Genomic DNA, 20,549 nt, shown 5'->3' on the forward strand with positions numbered 1-20,549 from the left:
TGTAATGGACACCTTTCCACTCCATCGCTGGAGGAAATATCATTACAAGCAACGGATCACATTCTCCCAAATCTCTCTTCCAGAGTCGGTTTGGGAAGCCGACAATTCCAAGTCTTGGTCCAGAGTCGACGCCGGGCTGCAGACTCCTCCTCCTCCCAGAGCAGCTCCCAGACTGGGTGAGAGACTCGGCCAGAGTTGCTGCTCTCACTGGAAACACTCCATCGCTTCAATTGAATAATATTGAATAGAATGATTTTCATCCGTCCAGGTTCCCCGGAGTTCTCGGCCACGACAAAAGACGAGCGACTCGATGAAGAATGTGATGAGGAGGAAGAGAAGGTTAGAAAATCACCATCAATATCTTGAAACCGTCATTGCTGCGACAGACTCTTCATGCAGGCTTGATTTAGTTTCATTTGAAAGGTTTTGAAAACCTGTGTGGGAACAAAGTGAGAGTACTCATGTTTGAGATTAAAAATGAAAAAACATTTTTTGAACGTAAAAATTCCAAACAAGCTGCTTGATTTATAAAGTGTCTTTTGGTAAACGTCAGTTCTTCTGCATTCTTGTCTCGTCTGTCTTGTTCTCCCACGACCATCCAAGGCAACAACCAACGCTGTTGGTTCACGTGAGTTAGATTCAAATGTCTGGTGTGACCTCGTGACCTCTGACAGTAAACACCAGGAGGGTGACCTCAGAGACGAGCCTGGTCCCCTAGCTGGGGCCGAGGCAGCTCCCTGGGAGAAACGTTACGAGAAGCTCTGGGTGGAGGTGGAGAAACGCCACGTGAAATCAAACTACAAGAACGTGGCTTGTGAACTGAAAGAGAAGTTTGGAGAACTGCTCCAATCGGCACCTTCTGCAGAGGAGGAAGAACAAGAATGGGATGAACCTGGAGAAGATTCCAGCGATGAAGAAGAAGGGGAAGTGATTGTTCGTCCCACAGCCAGAGCCAGGAGCTCCATCCTGCTCACCATCCCAGAGCAGAGGGAGTCTGGACTGGAGGACTCTGACAGGTCCACCTGTGAGGACAGGAGGCAGGTTCAGGAACAGCAGACCAGCAGCTGCCCTGGTCCAGATTGGTCCACCCACCAGGAGAGCACCAAAACCACCAGAGCCTCCACCAATAATCAGTCTCACAACAACAAGTTCCTACCACATGAGACGACAGTGTCACAGCAGGGGGTTCTCTGGAAGCAGAACGCTGAGAAAAACCTCCGAGATCCAGAAGATCCAGGAGATCCAGAGGGATCCACCAAGTCAGAAGCACCGTCACTGATGAGCTGCGCTGCTCCTGCCCAGGAAGCTTCTCTGGAAGGGTTGAAGGAGGAAGAGGAGGAAAGGTTTAAACTTGGTGTAGCAACGCCAAAGGTTGTCCTCCAGCATCTGGAGAAGGAGAACTGTGGTCATCAGCGAGAGGTAGAGGAGGCCGTCGCTCTGATAGTCGCCTAGCTGCCTCTCTTCTTTCTCTCTGTTCATCCATCCACCTGCTCTCCATCCTGTCAGCACCTACTGCTTCAAGCTGCCCTGGTTTCTTCTGGTTTTACACCGTTCTCTTCTTCTCCATCATCTGCTCTGTGCATGAGAACTTTGACTTGCAGTATATTAAAAAAAACAACAAAAAAAACATCTAGTTCAGGAGCTGTCAGTTGAGAAGACTGTGGCTTGTTTTCCTTCATGCATGGACTTTTGTTTGAGACTTGACTTTCAAACGGCCTGTTTGCAGAACTCCCTCGTTTATTTTGCCTGGTTTGCCTAAAGCTGCTGTGATGAGGGAGCAGCTTCATCTCACCAGCATCATCACCGCATGTAGATCTAGATGGACATAGATCCAGTGATATGCATTTTCATGGTTTCGTTTATTCCAAGATCCACTCATGTTCTCGCAGTCTGTTACAAGATGATTTGAATAACTTGCAGCCTAAATCAAAGTCATGCTGGTTCATTCTGTACAAAATCAAGGTGATTTCTATCAGTTCAATCATTCTGAATGGCACCAATGGATGCATCCTTGTAATTAAGTTATAAAAAAAAGAGGCTGTCCTTCAAGCCGAGGAAGGTGTTGTCTCTCAGACGGCAGGATGAATTATGTACGACGGTGTGTGAAGGAGCCAACACCAAGTGCAACTCCAGAGGCTGCGGTTCCGGCTCGTCACGGTTCCTCCTATCAAATATTCATCTCTGTGTTTCCAGGTGCGTGAAGAGAAGACAAACGCTGCCACAGAGGTGCAGAGTGCCAGCGTGGCTCTCTGGGGATCTGCAGCGACGACTTGGACTCTGGAAGGAGGAGAAGCTACGAAGAAACCTGAGATGAGGTCCAATCAAGAAGGAGCTGCTCAGCGCATGCAGCCGACCAGCAGCCTCGAGAGGTAGCACGCAACTCTTCACTGTCCAATAACACAGCGTCACTGTGAAGCTCTGGACCAGAGCTACACTTCATGATCTAGATCTTTAGATCTCTTAGTTCTAGGTCTAGTTCTCTGTTGTCTTTTTTCAAACCCAGGGCCGTTAATGTGTCATTAAGTTTTTGAATATATTCCGATTATTGTCAAGAAAAAAAAACAACAACCTGGAGACTGTTTAGTACAGTACAAATGCACAGTGTGTCCAAACCTTTTTGTCAACACTGTATATATGTATATATCATATTTTCACCTTGAGGGGGCGCCATCATGTAACTGGAGCCACAAACTGACCATCAGGTTTGTTGCTCTCCAGGCAGTCGCACCTGTCAAACCAGCAAAGCCACAGTAGCGACAGTCAGGAGCAGCAGCAGGAGCAGCAACGGCAGTGGCAGCAGCAGCAGCAGCAGCAGCAGCAGGCAGTCAGGGGGGCCGAGCTCAGTGGCGCCCCCCGGACAAACAGCCGTGTTAACGGAGACCACTCATCAGTGTTTGACGATAGCTCTTTAAGTGACGTGTCGGACGATGAAGGAAGGTATACATGCAGTATGCTCTGTGTTCACACCTCTCTACTACTACTGCTATTACTTCTTCTACTACTACTAAAACTACTACTACTACTACTATTACTTATTCTTCTACTACTACTACTAGTACTACTACTACTAACACTAACACAGCCGACTGAAACTGAGCACAAAGTGACGTGACAGAGCCCTCGTTTGATCTGAGGAACTGAGCCCACGTTTGACCCAAATCAGAGTTCTTTCAGACAGTCTAAACAACACAAATTAGATTCACAAATTAGATTAAATGAAGACATTTAAAGGTCCAGTGTGTCAATATTTGGAGATTTTGAAGAAGAAACAGCGACATCAAGTGGTTACATTTCAGATTGCAGCGTGTTTCACTCCCCCCCGCCCTCCCCTGATTTTGCCAGTGAACTACGGTGGCCTGCACACCCAAACCTGGATACCTGGTCCCCCTTCTTCTTCTTGGTGGGTTTAGTTGAGGGCGCCCCCTAGCGTTCAGCCTAAATGCCAAACGCCTATGCTGTCAGGCAGCTGGATTGTCCATGTTAGGCTTCCTTAGAAACATACTGGTGCAATATGGCAGCTAACTGGGAGCACTGGGACCATTATTGATCTATGGAGATTCCCATATATATTTGAGAATGTTGAGAATTGAAAATGTTCTCATACCAAATGACTTATTGTACCACAGCTACACACACTTTTATTACTTTTCTATTGGTAATTTAAGCTTTTACCAGTAGAAAAATCATAAATCAAGCCAAATATTACACACTGGACCTTGAAGAAACTACTGATTTCTGACAACCTACTGCAGGAGTTTATTTCAACAATGAAATAGGATTTCCCTTTGTGTCCAATCAAAGCAGCTCTTTTCAGTCCTGGTGGTGGCGCTGGTTTCCTGCTGCTGACTCTATGATCGCTAACCAAGTGCAACAGTATACTGCATTATACCACTGAAACTCAATCTAGCAACTGCTGCATCTTCAGTGCCTGTCTCAATAAACCCTGTAATTATTTTCCTCTCACCCTTGTGTTTGTGCTCTCAGGTTGTCAGCTGGCGCCAAACAGAAGACAGAGGTGAAACTCTGCAACCTTCTTCTCATCATTCAGTCTCTAGAGAGACAATAGTGACTGGACCACAGTAACACTGTTGTTGTCTTTGTTCAACCCAGCGCCTGCAAGACGCTGACATGGCCGACGACTTTGATGACCTGACTCAGTCCTCGGACACGGCCACTGAAGACCTGGACTCGCCCACCTCGGGGTACCGCCACGCCTCCCTCCTCATCCAGAAGTTGGACTCGGCTACTTTTGGTACAAATCTGAACCTGGACTCAGTCTGTCTCTATAATTTCACCACAGGCTGACGGGTCAGGGGTCAGGGGATGAGGAGATGTTGAGATGATGTTCCTGAAGGTGTGTGACCTCTCCGCTCTGCTGGTGTCTTTCCTTCAGACTCCAGCAGCATGGTGAAGCTGCAGAACATCTTCCATGAGTACGAGCGCTCCATCCAGAAGGTGCGGAGCCGCCACGGCTACCTGGCCGACAAGCTCAGCCACCTGGAGGTGGAGAGGGCGGAGCTGAAGAGCTCCCTGGAGGAAGTCAAGGACCTCAAGTCGGCCCTGGAGCGCCAGCAGCTGGAGCTGCAGACCGAAGTGACCAACCTGAAGTGAGGAGCCACCTCCTCCTGCTCCTCCTCTGGCCCCTACTGCTCCTGCTCTTCCTACTCCTCCTCCTCCTCCATCTGCTGCTGCTCCTGCTCCTCTGATTCCTCCTGCTCCTCTTCTGGCTCCTACTGCTCCTGCTGTTGCTGCTGCTGCTTCAGCTCCTCCTTCTCCTGCTCTTCCTACTCCTCCTCCATCTCCATCTGCTGCTGATCCTGCTCCTCCAATTCCTCCTGCACCTCCTCTGGCTCCAACTGCTCCTACTCCTCCTTGTCCTGCTCTTCCTGCTCCTCCTCTGGCTCCTACTGCTGCTGCTGTTGCTGCTGCTCCTCCTCCTGCTCTTCTTGCTCCTCCTCCAGGTCCATCTGCTGTTGCTCCAGCTCCTCCTCCTCCTGCTCTTCCTACTCCTCCTTCTCCTGCTTTTCCTACTCCTCCCAGCTCCATCTGCTGCTGCTTCTGTTCCTCCGATTCCTCCTCTGGCTCCTACTGCTCATGCTGCTCCTGCTCCTCCATCGCCTACTACTACTGCTCCTCTTCCTCCTCCTCCTTGACTCGTGTTTTCTGTTTCAAACTCTCAGATTCAAGCTGAAGCAGGAGGAGGAGAACCGCCGCAACACCGCCATGATGCACAACACGTGCAAAGACCAGCTGAGGAGGTCGGAGGAGCAGCAGCAGCTGGAGGTGCAGGAGAGGCAGAAGGCGGAGCTCACCTGCAGGAACCTGGAGCTGGAGATGAGGACGCTGGCCAACAACATCAAACAGGTGGCGCCACTGTTTCTCTAATGTTGATGATGGTATTTGAAATGAATTTATCATATCAAACCAGTTGCAAGCAGTGCAATTTATGTCTCTTTATTTTGCCTGGGTGTCCACTGGGCAGCTGGAGGAGGATCTGAGTGAGACGCAGCGGCTGCTGGTACAGGAGCGCAGCGCTCGCACGCTGCAGGAGAACCTGTTCAACAGCCACCTGAGGAAGCAGCAGGAGATGGAGGAGGAGAACAAGAGGAACTTCAGCAGGAGCAACGAGGTGAAGCTCACATGGGGTCGTCACTCTCAGCTCAAATATACGTACATATACAACTGGTATCGGTGTCAGGATATCAGCACATATATGAGATGAGAGTACTACCCCAGTATACACCAGCAGTCCACCAGTGTTTCTTCTTTATCATGACTACTTTCTACAGTGTAGATGCACACAGAAGAGACAAATATACGACCAAGATATGTGGATTAATGTGGCAAAGAAAAAAAAAGTTAAATACCTAAATGTGTGATATTATATTTACAGTATTTTATGTGAAGGGTGGCTATTCTAGATCATCTAAAATATAAAACTTGTTTGAGTTATTTCACACTTTGTTGAATCCATATTCCACATGTGTTCATTCATAGTGTTGATGCCTTGAGTGACAATATGCAATGTCAATAGTCATGAAAATGACAGAAAAACCATTAAATCAGAAGTATGTGTCCAAACTGTTGACTGGCAGTGGATGCACAGATACCCAATACTGGCATCGGTATGGGTGCATCCCTATCAGAAGTGTCACTTTCTGAGGAAATGAAAGATTTAAATCCATTAAACACCAAAGACAAGCAGTCTAAACATTGTTGTTCCGCAGTGTCACAGTGCACATCCATCATATCATATCAAATCTTGTTCACTTCATTTAGCCTCAGTTCATTTCATTTACGCCCACCAGAACTAGTCCAGACATCTTGTGAAGGCGTTTTCCCTGCGGTGTGGGATTTTTATTTTTCCCAGGCCTTGTCCCAGCTGAGCGAGGCCGGAGGACGGGAGCGGGAGCTGCAGCAGCAGGCGGCCGCCCTGCAGGAGCGGCTGAGCGTCCTGGGCTCCCAGCTGGAGGGCAGCCAGAGCAGCAGCAGCCGCCTGCTGGAGGAGAACGAGGCCCTGAGGGAGAAGCTGGAAGACGCCCAGCGCGACCTGAAGCTCAGCAGCGACGCCCTGACGCAGACGCTCTTTAGCTGCAACGGCCAGGCGGGGGCGCTGCAGGCCGAGCTGGCCGCCGCCAGCGCCGGCCTGGAGAAGGAGCGACAGACCCGGCAGGCTCTGGAGGGGGAGGCGGAGTCGGCCCGGTCCCGTCTGGCCGCCGCCCTCAAGGAGGCGGAGCTCTGCCTGGCGGCCCAGTCGGAGGCGGAGCGAGCTCTGCTGCGGGAGAGAGAGGAGCACCAGCGTCTCAAGGACAAAGTGGCAGGTTGGAACCTTCACAAACACACTCAGCTTTTACCATCAACTGCTTTTCATGTGCGTTCTTAAAGGTCCAGTGTGTAATACTTGGCCTGAGTTATAATTTTTGTATTGGTAGTAAAATCTCATTGATTCAGTCTCGGTTCATTTCCAGCTCCAAAGCCAGTCCAGAAATCATATGAAGTGATTTTCCCTTCTTCTGTTTATATCCTGAAACATTTTGCTGACCGTATTCTAAAATCAACCCTCTCTGTGGTGCGCAGGGGAAGCAGCCAGTCAGCGCCAGGCGACCTCCGACCTCTCGCAGCAGCTGAGCAAGGCCGAGGGCCGCGGCAACAGCCTGGAGAACGAGGTGCACCGGCTGTCGCTGCAGCTGACGGAGAAGGGCCTCCTGCTGGACGTCCTGCAGCGGGAGCGGGACGAGGCGGGCGCCCGGGCCAAGGAGCTGGAGCAGAACCTGCATGCCGAGCGGGAGCTGGTGGGCCGTGCCGGCGCCCGCCACCAGGCCACGCAGGAGCGGCTGGCGCAGGCGCAGAGCGACGCGGCGCTGCTGCGGCAGCAGCTGGAGGAGGCCCACAACAAAGGAGACGCCAAGGAGCGAGCGGTGAGCGACGCCCAGCAGAGGTTCAGCGACACGCTGCTACAGCTGCGGGCCGACTCCGAGGACCGGGTCCAGCTGCTGGAGGACCGGAACAAGGAGCTCCTGGGCCAGGCAGCCCACCAGCGGGACCTCATCCAGCAGCTGCGGGAGGAGAAGAAGGAGCAAGAGGTAGGGAGGGTGGCAGGAGCGCCGGTTACTACGGTGCCTGTGTGCATCCAAACCTGAATACTGTTCTGCGAGTATACACTTTTATTCATGGATTTATGGGCAGTATGAGCTTTTACCAATATAAAAATCATGAATCAGGCCAAAATATTGCACACTGGACCTTGAAGAAACTTCCCTGAGCAGTGAACCTGTTTAACTCAATCCTCTGTGCTCACACTGCTTCACGGCCCAGCTGGTCCAGAACTGACTGGCACCCTCTCAGGGTTCCTCACATCCTGGACCTCACTGCCTTACGTGCAGTTTAACTTGTGTGGTGAGGACAGATTCCTCACTTATCTTTGAGAGCGAGACCGAGAGAGAGAGGGAGAGAGAGAAAAGGAAACAATAGTAACATACAGTAATAGTAACAACATTCTTCTTCTTCTTCTTCTTCTTCTTCTTCTTTTTCTTCCCCTTCCTCTTCCTCTTCTTCTTCATCTTCCTCTTCCTCCTCTGCTGCCTCCCGCCGCTCTCTCTCCGTCAGACCAAAGTGAGGGAGCTGCAGCAGGAGCTGGCCGACTCACTGAAGAAGCAGTCGATGAGTGAGGCCTTCCTGGAGGTCAACACCCGCTACCGCAACGATCTGGAGGAGGAGAAGACCCGGCTCTGCAAAGACCTGGAGCGCCTGAGAGGAAAGGTACCAATCCAGCCCAGAGAACAGGAAATAGAACTTAGAATGAGTCTGAACCCATTCTGAGGTACCAAGTTGGGTCAGCAGCAGCAGCAGCAGCAGCAGCAGCGGCACACACTGCCCCCCTGTAGTAGCGTATTGCTACCGCTACTGTGAGACACTTTGACCTGCGCTGAACGGGTCAGTGTGCTGTGTTACTCCAATGGTTGTTTTTCTCTCTTTGTGTGAATGCAGCTGGAGGAGAGCGAGGACCAGCTGGTGCAGGCTGAGAGACGCTTTAGCAGCGTCAAGAGCCTCCTGGACCAGAAGGAGCAGGAGCTCTGCACTGCCACTCTGAAGCTGCAGGAGGCACTGGCGGGCTCTGCAGCTTACAGCCACACCATCAAACAGCTGGAGGAAGCAGTCCAAAGGTGAGCACATACACACACACACACACACACACACACACACACACACACACACACACACACACCCTTTAGCCACACTGTCGTTAAAGGTCCAGTTTGTAAAATTTGGTCTGATTTATGATTTTTCCATCAGCAAGAACATGCTTTCCATAAATACATGAATAAACATGTTTAATCACAGTACAATTAAAAGTATTTGGTTTGCTCTTCTCTTTTTAAAAAGTAACAACAACACCAAGTGGTTACATTTTAGATTGCAGCGTCTTTCACTCTCTCTCCCCCTCCTGAGTTTGCTAGTGAACTACGGTGGCCTGGACACCTTGTCCACCTTCTTTGTCTTCTTCTTCTTCTCGGCCGGTGTTATACACACACAGTTTAGAACTTTGAGTGTCGGAAAAGCGCTGGTATTGTTGGCGAGCGTCTAAAGCAGCCGGTTGTGAAACTTGTGTGTGTGCAGGCTGGAGATCGACAACGCCAGACTGGAGGCCTCCACCAAGCAGCAGTCTAACAAGATAGAGGCTCTTCAGAAAGAAGCTCAGGAGTCCGTGGTGGTGAGTGTCCCCGAACGGACCGCACTATTCAGTAGCATGTGGAAACCTGCCACTAACTCTCTCACACACACACACACACACACACACACACACACACACACACACACACACACACCTTTTTTTCTGATATTAAACAAAAACTGTTGAAGCTCAGTGAATTTGTGGAACTCACCCAGTGGCTGTTGAATCTGAAGGTTTGTGGTATTTTCTTCCAGCCGTCCGACTCGTCACCTGGAGGAGGGGTTGGTACTGAGGATGGAGATCCTCTCTTGGTTTCTCCCTCTTCCATCGCAATAAACAACCTCATTTTTGTGTGTGAAAAAAAGAAGAATTGGCTGGGAAACAAATCACCAGCTGCGTTTCCATGACAGTTTTTGGCAAAATGAAAGCAATATTTCTTTTAAATTTCCACAAAGTAAAATTGCAATTTGCAGGTGTGTCAATGTTTTAATGGTGTGAAGATCATAAGCTGTAATTCTGGTCAGCTGGTCCAGTGAGACGCCGCTGTGCACTGTGAGGAGGATGGAGGCACAAAACATTTGGCCATAAATCTGCATGAACAGAATGGCTGTTCTGTTTTTCTCTTTGATGACTTGTAAAAACATTCCGTCTCCTCCTCCGTCCAATCGTAACGCAACATTTTTCGGAAGGTTTTGGAAGGTTTTTCGGAATTTAGGTGTTTCCATCAGCAGTTTTTTTTATTGCCATATTTAGGTTTTGTGCAGTTCTGGGGGTCATGGAAATGCAGCTGGTGTTTTGATGGGTCTTCTTCTCCTGATCTTGGTTATTATGGGCTGATTTTCTTTCCTTTGCATGTGACTGTTGGTAGACGTTAGTGTCTTTCTGAGTTTGGTGGTTCTAGAAAGCAGCAGCAGCAGTCGGCATTGTTTCACTTTGGCCTCCACACTCGTTGTGTCTGCAGGTCAGAGGTCGTCTGGAGGACTTGGTCACCAACCTTCAAAGCAGCAAGATGACGCTGGAAGATCAACTCAGCAGGGAGGTCGGTGGTGAAATCATCACATTAGAAAAATCAAAACAGATGTTTTTATCTCCTGGCTTAAAATAATGACTGGACGTTGCTGAGAGACGCTGGTTGGTGTCAGCTGACCTGGGTTCTTCTGACTCCTCTGGTTCCCCTGCTGCTGCTCCTGCTCCAGGTCCAGAAGCAGAGCCTGCTGTCCCACACGGCCCAGGACTCCCAGGCCCTCTGGGAGGAGGAGCTGAAGAGCCGCTCCAAGCTGGGACTGCGACTGGCCGAGCTGGAGAAGGAGAGAGGAGAGCTCAACACTCAGGTGAGGTGGCCTGGACCTCCAGGTGAACCCTGCTTCTCCTCCTCCTGTTCCTTCTCCTCCTCCTCCTCCCCTCTGCTTCTCCTGCTCCTCCCCTGACGTGTCACGGTGATGGTGTGCAGGTGGAGATGGAGAAGAAGAAGGTGAGGAAGGTGACGGAGCAGAAGCGGGCGGTGGACTCTCGGCTGGAGCAGGAGATGCAGAGGAACACGGAGCTTCAGAAGGAAATGTACAGGTGACGCCTCGACTCCCCCTCCCCTCCCCTGCTGTGCAGTTCCAGCCAGCCTCCAGTAGAGGGCAGCATCTCCCGGCTTTGTGGTTGGTTTGTTCCAATGTCGTGTTGTGTCATTGGTTTCCTGGCTGTCTGTTCCACAATTCACACTTTGAAACGAAGTGAGTTTGAGGATCAACGTTTTGTCAAACTGTCACCTTCCACACCAGCACACCAGTTCTGTGTCACTGAGGATGTTTGGAATGTTGGATTAGATTAGATTGAACTTTATTGATCCCAAATTGGGAAACTACACTGTTGCAGCAGTCAAAAAACAATACAAAAAGTGAAAATAGAAGAATAAAAATAAACTATACATTAGTTACAGTGTACAGTTAAAAGGGGTTAAACTGTACAGTAGTTACAAGATATACAATAAAATATTTTAAAAATCCAATTGATCTATGTGCAACAAACCAGGGGCAGATGTGCAAAAGACAGTCGGTTGTTCTCCTCCATCCAGCCCTGATGTGTGGAGCAGCGGGACGGCCTTGCTCATGACGCACTGTGCGCATTTCTGTCTTTTCTTTCTTTTTGCAATGTTCAAGGCTGCGCACTTTACTGAAGACGGCCAAGAAGAAGCTGCGGGACCAGGACGCGGCTCCGCCCCCCAGGAGCAGCCAGGGCGAGGGAGGCTTCGGCCACAGGCAGCAGACGGTCGGACAGGTCAGTCTGTATATATGCATACACACATGCTTATTGTCCATATTGGTGAGATCTTTTGGCCTCTGTTGCCGGGCAGAACAAGCCAGCCAGTTGTGTCCAAGGATCTCGTTTTTAACAATCTCCCAAATCACTGCGGGTGTTTAAGCTGCTGCCCCTCCGTCCCCTCTGCCACCCAACTCTCCGGTCAGGTGGAGGAGCTGCAGGCGCAGCTGGAGAAGGAGGCGTCCCGCCGCAGCCAGCTGGAGAGGACCAACGGGGAGCTGAAGGAGCAGCTGGCGTCGCTGAGCAGCCTGGGCCACAGCAGCGATCAGCTGGAGCGCAGCAGGAGGCAGCTGGAGGAGGAGCTGCTGGAGCTGCGCCGCCGCCTGGAGGCCGAGCACGGCCAGGCGGAGCGGTACCGCCACGACGTGGAGGAGCGGGCGCGTCAGGAGGTCCAGCAGAAGCTGGAGCAGGTCAACCTCTTCCTGCAGGTGCGGCCAGGAGGCAGCGGAGCAGTGTCGTAGAATGAAAGGAATTGAAATGAATTTTAATTTTTGTCTGGATGGTCAATCGACAGTCGCAGGCAGCCACGCAGGAGGCCTCGGACCGCATCAAGGCAGCCAACGAAGGCAAGCTGCGCTCCCAGTTTGAGCAGAAGCTGCAGGAGCTGGAGGTGGAGCTGTCGCGGAGCCGTACCTCGCAGCAGGACAGCCTCCACCAGGGGGAGTCGACTCGCTCGGAGCTGGAGCGCTACAGGAAGCTGTACAGCGATGAGCTCCGTATCCGCAAGTCCCTGACAGCCAAGCTGGAGAGGTGAGGAGGAGGGAAATATAAACCCAGCAGCACTGAGTTCAGAGTTCAAACGCAACCTGGTGAAGCAGCATTGAGCTGTGATGCTGCTCACTAATGGAAGAAGCTGCCAGCAGTGTCAATGTGTCTAATAAAGTCAAAGTCACTGCATACTACAATGTGTCGTTACACCGCAGGGCCAACTCCCGCCTGTCGGATGCCAACTCCCGGCTGCTGGACGAGCGAGGCCGCTCCCTGATCAGCAGTTCCTCCCTGGGCCTGGGGGGGTCCCTGGGTCTAGGGGGGTCCCTGCTGGGCCCTAGCGGACCCCCCAGCAGGGTGGAGGACTACCTGGCCAAGGTCTGTGTCACTCACTGCTGACTGACCATCCAACATCCAATAGAAAAGTAAAACGTTGTTGCCGATGATGTTGTTTGTTTTTTTCTACTTTGAGTCTCTGAACTTGACCGGCCAATCAGGACGCCTCCTGAAATCCTGTTGGATATTATCTAACGAGTCTGTCAGAGTGCATAGTTTGCAGGAGAAGCCGAAGGCCGCACTTGAACATGCAGATCAGCTGGATTCTCTTACTGCTAGTTTAGTCAGTCAGCTGGAGGCTTTGTGTCGGTGCACCAGGGGGCATTAGCTGCACCAGGGGGCGCTAGCTGCACCCAGGTGAGTAGCTGAGCTCCTGCCAGGGCCGGTCAGCCCTCACAGCATTAAGGAAGCTGCTTGGTTCTGGAACCCAGTGCAGGTTAAAGCCCAATGAAAAGAACTCTGCTTTTTTTCAGTCTTTATTGTGATTCTTTATGACGTCGCACACACGCTTCTGCTTCTTCTTCTTCATTCTCCAGCTTTGGTATCCAACCAGTTTAAAGGCTTCAGGTGCAGCTTGTTGTGGCCTCCACACAGCAGCTCGCTGCTAACTCCACTGTTTCCTCTCTTTGTTTCTTCTTCTTCTTCTTCTCTTTCTTCATCCAGTGTTAGCGGGACGTCTAATGTGTCTTCTGTCTCTCACTCTCTGTAGCTCCTAGCTCAAAAGTCTCTCTCTCACCTCTCCTCCCTTCAGCCAGACTCATGACCAGGTGTGTAGATTTGCCCTGCTGAGTGTCTGATTGACCCCAGACCCCGCCACCCCCCCTCCCCCACTCCGCTAGCTGGCCTGGATCTATTGCTCTATTTACAGACAAACCACAGTGTTGCAGATGAAGAGATGGCAGAGTGCTGTTGTTTGCTGTGTGTCATCGACTTCTCCTCGACCTTTTTTCTGACCATTTAACGATCAAGAGTCTCAGTAGCTGCGTTTCCGTCACCCCTAGAATTGTGCAAAACCTAAATATGGCCATAATAAAACCTGGTGGTGGAAACGGCTCCACTTGGAAAAACTTCTCCAATGTGGCTCAAAGGTTTTGACTCTCATGAGGAGGTTTTTCCACATGGATCCATACGGAGGAATATTGCAACAGCATCATGGAAACACTTTTTCCACATTGACGTGACGTACGGGGGTAGTTCACTAATCAGTGAAAATGTTGCGTTATGATTGGACGGAGGAGGAGACGGAATTTTTTTTTTTACAAGTCATCAAAGAGAAAAACAGAACAAGCATCCTGGACAGCAAACAACATGGAGATGCAGATTTATGGCCAAATGTGTTGTGCCTCCATCCTCACAGTGCACAGTGGCGTCTCACTGGACCAGATCTGACCAGAATTACAGCTTTTCATCATTCAATGGAAACAACTGCTAATCACACTTGTACTTTGCAAAAAACTCTTATGGAAACGCAGCTGCTGTCTCTGTGCTGTAATCCTGCTTCTTTGCCTTCAAACCTGGAGAACCACAACAATGACAATGAGTTTTTCACCTGGAATTACAGGCATTTAAATATCAATCAATTATTGAAACAACAACAATTGATGAAAATGTTTACAAAAGCAACAATTGAATTTTGTCCCAGTTATTGTGGTGGTATATTGAACAGAAACCCGACCTGCTTTAAGTTGACTTCATTTGAATGTTTAAATTTCACATTTATTTACGTTTATTTCTCCCAGAATTAGTTCTGTTTGTTGATGATTTAAAGCACCGTTTGGTTGCAAAATATTACCAACAATTTAAAGTGACATTGGCAGTGAACTGTGACCTCTGACCTCAGTCCAACCTGCCAACCCTCTGATCCAACAGCAGCATTCAACCTGCATGTTTGGCTTGTCCTGCTCTGCTTGACGTCGCACTGGTGTGTTCAGCCAGAGACAAACAGTGCGACCCAGGAAGTCTAACCAGGAAGTCCTTCTCCTTCTTGTTCTTCTTCCAGTTGCAGAGCGAGCTGGACAGAAACATATCGGAGGAACTGAAGAATGGTGAGCTCCACCACACTGACCTTGAAGGTCCAGTCTGTCCATAGATCAGTCGGGGTCCCAGTGCTCCCAGTGAGCTGCCATCTTGCACCAGCATATTTCTAAGGAAGCCTGGTGTGGACAATCCAGCTGCCTGACAGCAGAGCATTTGGTATTTAGGCTGAACGCTAGGGGGCGTCCTCAAATAAACCCACCAAGAAGAAGAAGAAGAAGGTGGATCAGGTATCCAGTTTCGGTTGCACAGGGCCACTGTAGTTCACTGGCAGCTCAGGAGAGGGAGGGAGCGTGAAAGACGCAATCAAGATGCAATCAATGATATGTAACCAGTTGATGTCGCTGTTTCTTCTGAATAATGGAAAACCTAATGATTTATTGTACTATGAACTACAGTGTTGCTAAAGTGTGTGTGTGTGTGTGTGTGTGTGTGTGTGTGTGTGTGTGTGTGTGTGTGTGTGTGTGTGTGTGTGTGTGTGTGTGTGTGTGTGTGTGTGTGTGACCCTCTCAGCCAAGGCCGAGCTGGACGTGGCCTCAGTGCGAATGTCCCCAGTGGGCTCGGCCTCCAGGACGGAGCGGGACCCCCTGAGCAGAGCCAAGCAGCAGTACCTGGAGGTCCTCAAGAAGAACCATAAGATCTGAGTCACCTGGAGGACAAATGGAGCCACCTTTTATTCCATTGGAGCAGCCTTACAGGATTAATTATCCCCCAAAAAGAAAAATCTCAGAATGTGTCCTGGAAATGGCGTATTTAGCCATGTGTTTGCAGCCCCTTTGCTGATGTTGGACCTTCTGCAGTTGTGGAAGTGAGAGAGAGGGTTCCAAAGGTGGAACCGACGTCAGACTGGGAACGTTGTCACCAACCTGGAAACGGTATTAGTGCCCTCAGTGACATCATAATGGGCTGATTAGCAACAGGCTAAAATCACTGACAGGGTGATTGAAAGATTTTGGTACAGTCAAGATTTTCATATGTTATGTTTTTAAAGTGACTCACGAAACATTAAAGCGAGGACAACACCAGTGAAGAAGCCAAAGCCACCGCCGAGTCCTCACTGACTAGGACTGACTATCCTAGGACTGACTAGGACTGATTACCCTAGGACTGACTAGGATGTCTAGGTCTGACTATCCTAGAACTGACTAGGATGTCTTGGACTGACTATCCTAGAACTGACTTGGACTGACTATCCTAGAACTGACTAGGACTGACTATCCTAGAACTGACTTGGACTGACTATCCTAGAACTGACTAGGTCTGACTATCCTAGAACTGACTTGGACTGACTATCCTAGGACTGACTCCCAGGACAAGCTAGGACTGAATAGGACTAACTAACTAGTAACTACAAACATTAGCCCTCTATTTTTGACGGAAAGGAAGCTGCTACGCTGCACGTTGCACTTCAGCGCTCAGGAGCAAACAGCCGCCAGTCGTCTGAGACAGTATTTTTATTTCAGCCGCTCAGTTCGTCCGTACCTGCGTTTTCTTTGTATAATGTGTATATAGGCAGCGTGGATTTTTAACTTGTGTATATTGGCGTTACTCAGTTTGACTTTATAAGTATCTGATGTACATTATTCTTCTGATTTTTTTTTCTACCAAGATGTCATGGTGTCTGCAAAGTGCCATCAGCGGTGCAGGATCCATCTCGGTACGTCGGTGTTAGATATTGACATATTGTGTGTGTACCATATGTTTATTTATTCTGTTTTTTTTTTTTATTGTGTTTTTTTTGTTAAGGTTATATACTTGAATCAGACGAGCTGGAAGAACTCCGGCTGATCCTACAGGGTGACTGTAATATTTGTTTCAGCTGTTACGCTGCTTTGTTCCCAGGAAAACACTTTCTCGACGTTACTCGTCAATGCTGCATCAGAATTTATATACAGAAATATTTATGACGCCTGTGGCACACAGAAGACTCTAAAGTTGGAAATAAACCCTCAATTTTTATATTTGTGAATTGAGTTTTTTTTGTAATTCTTTATTTGTCTGGAGGCAGACAAGAAACTGAACTACCATCACGAAATTATAACTCATCAAGGTACCCAATACCAATAGTCTGTGTTGTTTTCCTTTTACTACATTTATTTTTTATTTCATTTTATTTTTATATTAACAGATATTGTATTCGTGTGTGTGTGTGTGTGTGTGTGTGTGTGTGTGTGTGTGTGTGTGTGTGTGTGTGTGTGTGTGTGTGTGTGTGTGTGTGTGTGTGTATACACAATTAATTCTCATTTTCTATTTTCAGACAGTTTTGGAATATTTTTTCTCTTCCAAAATCTGTCACTGCCGAAATATCAAAGTGTGGGGTTATATTGATCTAACAAAATTGTATTTACATCTAAATGTATTTTTCTAAATTCACAGAAAAATTAAAAACTATACATAATTTTATCAATTTAATTATTGTTTTTAAAAATCATATAGAAGATCTAATCAAAGACGTACAAAATTGCAAATACGTAAGTATTTTTTTAGTTGGATAAAGTCACGAAAAAATAAATGTTTTTTATCAAAAAAAAAATGACAAAAGAGTGAAAAAAAATTTTTTTTAAATGCAACAAAGAATTGGAAGGGGGAAAAGCAACTGCAGGAATCGTATTATTCTGGTGCTTATTCCATCTTTCAAAAGTTTCGGGTGTTATCAAAGAGTTTGTCTGTTTGTTGTGTGTTTTGCGGGTGTATATTTAGCCGCGCTGACTTCCTGCCGCGCTGCGTCTCTAATTACTGCGCTGCTTTTTTCCAGGTGTCTCACCTTCGGGACGAATCCAATGAGAAATCATCATCTCGCCATCAATATTTCATGGCCAGCCGTTTTAGAGCCCACCCTCATTATCTGTCTTTTCATATTGCCCCCCGCCCACCACCACGCACCACCCCCTCCTGCGCCCAAACAGCGTCCGTCCGTCCGTCCGTCCGCCCCTCCGTCGCTCCCCTCACTTATTAAAAGCAGACGAGGTGTTTGTGATTTTTCCTCTGCTGTCTTTGATCCGTCAGCCTCCAATGCTGGATATTCAAATCCTCTTACATTTATTTTTGTTTCCCCATATAGGCACGTGTGACAGTCTGACTATTAGGCCTTATTATTCCCCCCCCCCTCCCCCCCCGCCCACACACACACACACACACACACACACCCGCCTCTTCACTTTATTTCTTTTCATCCATTGACGGCACTTCAGTCGCTACACGCAAACCTGCTTCTGATTGAGGAGGTTACAACCGTCGTCAAGCCTGAATACAAATAGACACTGTGTGTGTGTGTGTGTGTGTGTGTGTGTGTGTGTGTGTGTGTGTGTGTGTGCGCGCGCGCCTGTGCTGCCTGCTGGTCTCTGGTCGTCTGCGACTGGCTGCCAGTCCAAGCAGCGCGGAGGCCAAAAGGGGGCCTCGTGTCGGTGTTTGAACCCCCTGAGGAGCCTCTTCATCGCCTGACGAGGTTGTCAGCGACTTGAACGAGGTCGTTCATTTCCAGACGCAGCTCGTCGAGAGTGACACCGGCGGCCAGAGGTCCCTCCGTCGCACTGCTGGCTGTCGCCCCGTAGGAGGCGCTGTGCCAGATCACAGCGGAGGGAGTGGCGGCTGTTTGCTGTTGAGGCCGCGCCGTGTTTGATTTTTGAGGGTTTGTGTGAAAGTTGTCGGCAGCACCGTGACAAGTTTCTGTTTCATTTTGGATTCTGCAATCGCAACACACATTGTTAGCTTTCTGTCTGGTTCGAGAGTTACATGATCATCACCATCACCATCATCATCATCACCACCACCACCACCTCCACCAGGACACCGGCAAGGTGTCCCTGGTGGAGTGAACATCAGTGTGTTGTGCGACGCTGCTGTGCAGACGCGGGCTATGCATGATGGTTGGTTCTTGTTCTTTCAGCCCTTCTGTCACTTCCTGTCTCTGCTCCACCTCCCATCCACACCATCTTCACCTGCTCTGCCCCCAGCAAGTCAAACCCACCTGATCACCTTCAGCTCATCTTTCAGGGGGAAACAGAACTTCTTCAACAAAGATCACAAAACCTTAAAAAAAAAAATTATTGTTCAGTTTGTTTCCCCCAATTAACAGGAACTTATGTACTCCTGTTTATTTTATTTTTATTATTATTTTAGTCTGCCACTTTAAATCAAAAGCATCTGTTGTTGCTGCAGGCTCAATCTGGAGGCGACGTCTGTGTGTGTGTGTGTGCGTGTCTGTGGCTGTGCTTGTGTGTCTGCTACACACACACACACACACACACACGTGCAGGTTGTGACAGTGTGGAGGAAGGTGTTGTGGATAAAGAGGCTCCAGAAAACAAATTGTGCGGGACAAGTGGAACAAACCCGGCTGTTTATTTGTCGCCACGCTCCAAATGAGACGTCGCTGCCGCCGCCGCTGTGGACAAACAAGGAGCTTAAATTCGATTTAGTGGCGCTAACGTGACTTAAATGAGGCCCTCGGCTCGGCTCGGCTCGGCTCGGCCCGCACCGATTGACAGCGTCGCCGTCTTTGTATTATTTTTGGCTGTTTACTGCTGCGGCTGCGGCTGCTGCTGCTGCTGCTGTCGCTGTCATCCAGCGGCGGCGGAGATCTTCACACGTCTCCCAGCCAAACAGCCTCCTTTCATGTTCTAAGTGCTTCATGTGACAAATATGAAGAGGAAAAAATACTAATAATAAAGGGAAGGGGAGGAGGGGCGGGGGAGGTGGAGATGCAAGAAGGAGCTGACAAGTTTTTGTGTCATCCTGTTTTCTCAGCTGCAAAGAGCGAAACAGAGAGAAGTCAAGCCCCCACAATCTGCAAACACAGGAGTCTGAGAGCGGAGATGCACCAGCGCCTTGTTCACGGTCCCGCTGGGTCGCTGCTACAACTCACTGTACAGGGAGGTGTGTGTGTGTGTGTGTGTGTGTGTGTGTGTGTGTGTGTGTGTGTGTGTGTGTGTGTGTGTGTGTGTGTGTGTGTGTGTGTGTGTGTGTGAGAGAGAGAGAATACAATGATCGTGCACAGGTTGCGCGCTGCAGTCGATGCAGGACTTTTAGCTCAAACAGGGCAGGACTCTCGAAGAACCCATAGAGCAGGTGGGCCAACTGTTTGACTGGTGGAGCCACAGTGGGTTGTAAAGTGTGCCAGAGGGGCCTGGAGCAGAAGCAGATGGTTGGAGTGTTTTGGTGAGCCACCTGATTGGAGGAAAAAATATAGTTTGCAGTTTTGAAGTTTTCTAGAACCACCACCAGAACCACTACAGAGCCACCCAGACCACGCTAGAATCAACTAGAACCACCCCAGAACCACTTGGCACCACCACAGACCACCCTAGAACCACCCCTTGATCATCTAGACCAGGGCTGGGTCTGAAAACACTGGAAACATGGAGGACATACAGCTAAACAGACGGAATTAAAACGTTAAACGGGCCGCAGTTTGCCCCTGCCTGCCAGAGCTTGTTTGCCTTCATGTCATTAGAAGCAGAGCATTATGTTGGTGAGCACTAATGGTTAAACACGTTTTCCTGATTGACCCTGTTAGCCTCTTCAGTGGTTTGAGGGTCTAACTTCCCCTTCCTGACTCCTTTTCTTGGCTCTCTGAGAAGCTCAACGAGCAGAAGAAGTCAAGGATGGAGTTTTGTTCTGCTGGAGAGGTTCGTAGACGTGACGGTGAAGAAATCACCTCACAGAAACAAGGTTGTGGGCTCAATTCCCAGGGAGCACCTGGGACCTTTCTGTGTGGAGCTTGCATGTTATTCCTGTGTCTGCTGGGTTCTCTCCAGGTTCTCCATGTGTCAGCTGGGTTCTCTCCAGGTTCTCCATGTGTCTGCTGGGTTCTCTCTGTGTAAGGTGTGCATGTGAGGTGAATTGGGAACTCTGAATTGTCCGGCGGTGTGTTTGCTTGTCTGTCTATGTGGTCAAGTGATGAACTGTCTTGTCCAGGGTGACAGCTGGGAGAGGCTCCAGCAGACCCTGAGAGCAGGAGGAGGCGGGTATGAAGATGGATGATGGATGGATG

General features: G+C 49.3%; 1 protein-coding gene across 12 annotated transcripts in view; it reads left to right on the forward strand.

Moving 5' to 3' along the window:
- The window catches only part of ankrd26 (ankyrin repeat domain containing 26), a 29,285-nt gene extending 12,759 nt beyond the window's left edge, over nucleotides 1-16,526 (forward strand). For 4 of the 12 annotated variants that reach the window (XM_076049180.1, XM_076049185.1, XM_076049186.1 and 1 more), the window contains 25 exons: nucleotides 84-176; nucleotides 269-339; nucleotides 604-1,419; nucleotides 2,194-2,369; nucleotides 2,719-2,937; nucleotides 3,985-4,015; nucleotides 4,111-4,252; nucleotides 4,394-4,607; nucleotides 5,181-5,364; nucleotides 5,483-5,629; nucleotides 6,371-6,821; nucleotides 7,078-7,583; nucleotides 8,107-8,259; nucleotides 8,488-8,663; nucleotides 9,118-9,211; nucleotides 9,427-9,453; nucleotides 10,134-10,211; nucleotides 10,369-10,503; nucleotides 10,623-10,735; nucleotides 11,320-11,428; nucleotides 11,626-11,907; nucleotides 11,994-12,229; nucleotides 12,403-12,565; nucleotides 14,523-14,568; nucleotides 15,071-16,526. In XM_076049180.1, coding sequence (XP_075905295.1) covers nucleotides 84-176; nucleotides 269-339; nucleotides 604-1,419; nucleotides 2,194-2,369; nucleotides 2,719-2,937; nucleotides 3,985-4,015; nucleotides 4,111-4,252; nucleotides 4,394-4,607; nucleotides 5,181-5,364; nucleotides 5,483-5,629; nucleotides 6,371-6,821; nucleotides 7,078-7,583; nucleotides 8,107-8,259; nucleotides 8,488-8,663; nucleotides 9,118-9,211; nucleotides 9,427-9,453; nucleotides 10,134-10,211; nucleotides 10,369-10,503; nucleotides 10,623-10,735; nucleotides 11,320-11,428; nucleotides 11,626-11,907; nucleotides 11,994-12,229; nucleotides 12,403-12,565; nucleotides 14,523-14,568; nucleotides 15,071-15,201 — 4,793 coding nt within the window. In that variant the 3' untranslated portion in view covers nucleotides 15,202-16,526. Of the gene's footprint in view, nucleotides 1-83; nucleotides 177-268; nucleotides 340-603; nucleotides 1,420-2,193; nucleotides 2,370-2,718; nucleotides 2,938-3,984; nucleotides 4,016-4,110; nucleotides 4,253-4,393; nucleotides 4,608-5,180; nucleotides 5,365-5,482; nucleotides 5,630-6,370; nucleotides 6,822-7,077; nucleotides 7,584-8,106; nucleotides 8,260-8,487; nucleotides 8,664-9,117; nucleotides 9,212-9,426; nucleotides 9,454-10,133; nucleotides 10,212-10,368; nucleotides 10,504-10,622; nucleotides 10,736-11,319; nucleotides 11,429-11,625; nucleotides 11,908-11,993; nucleotides 12,230-12,402; nucleotides 12,566-13,232; nucleotides 13,291-14,363; nucleotides 14,445-14,522; nucleotides 14,569-15,070 lie in introns of all 12 variants that reach the window. The other 8 variants (XR_012929258.1, XR_012929257.1, XR_012929255.1 and 5 more) reach the window with 8 other exon arrangements.
- The last annotated feature ends 4,023 nt before the right edge of the window (nucleotides 16,527-20,549 follow it).

This window comes from Nelusetta ayraudi, unplaced genomic scaffold (assembly GCF_046127955.1).
Source record: "Nelusetta ayraudi isolate G7.1 ecotype Tasmania unplaced genomic scaffold, CSIRO-AGI_Nayr_v1 ptg000111l, whole genome shotgun sequence".
NCBI lineage: Eukaryota > Metazoa > Chordata > Actinopteri > Tetraodontiformes > Monacanthidae > Nelusetta > Nelusetta ayraudi.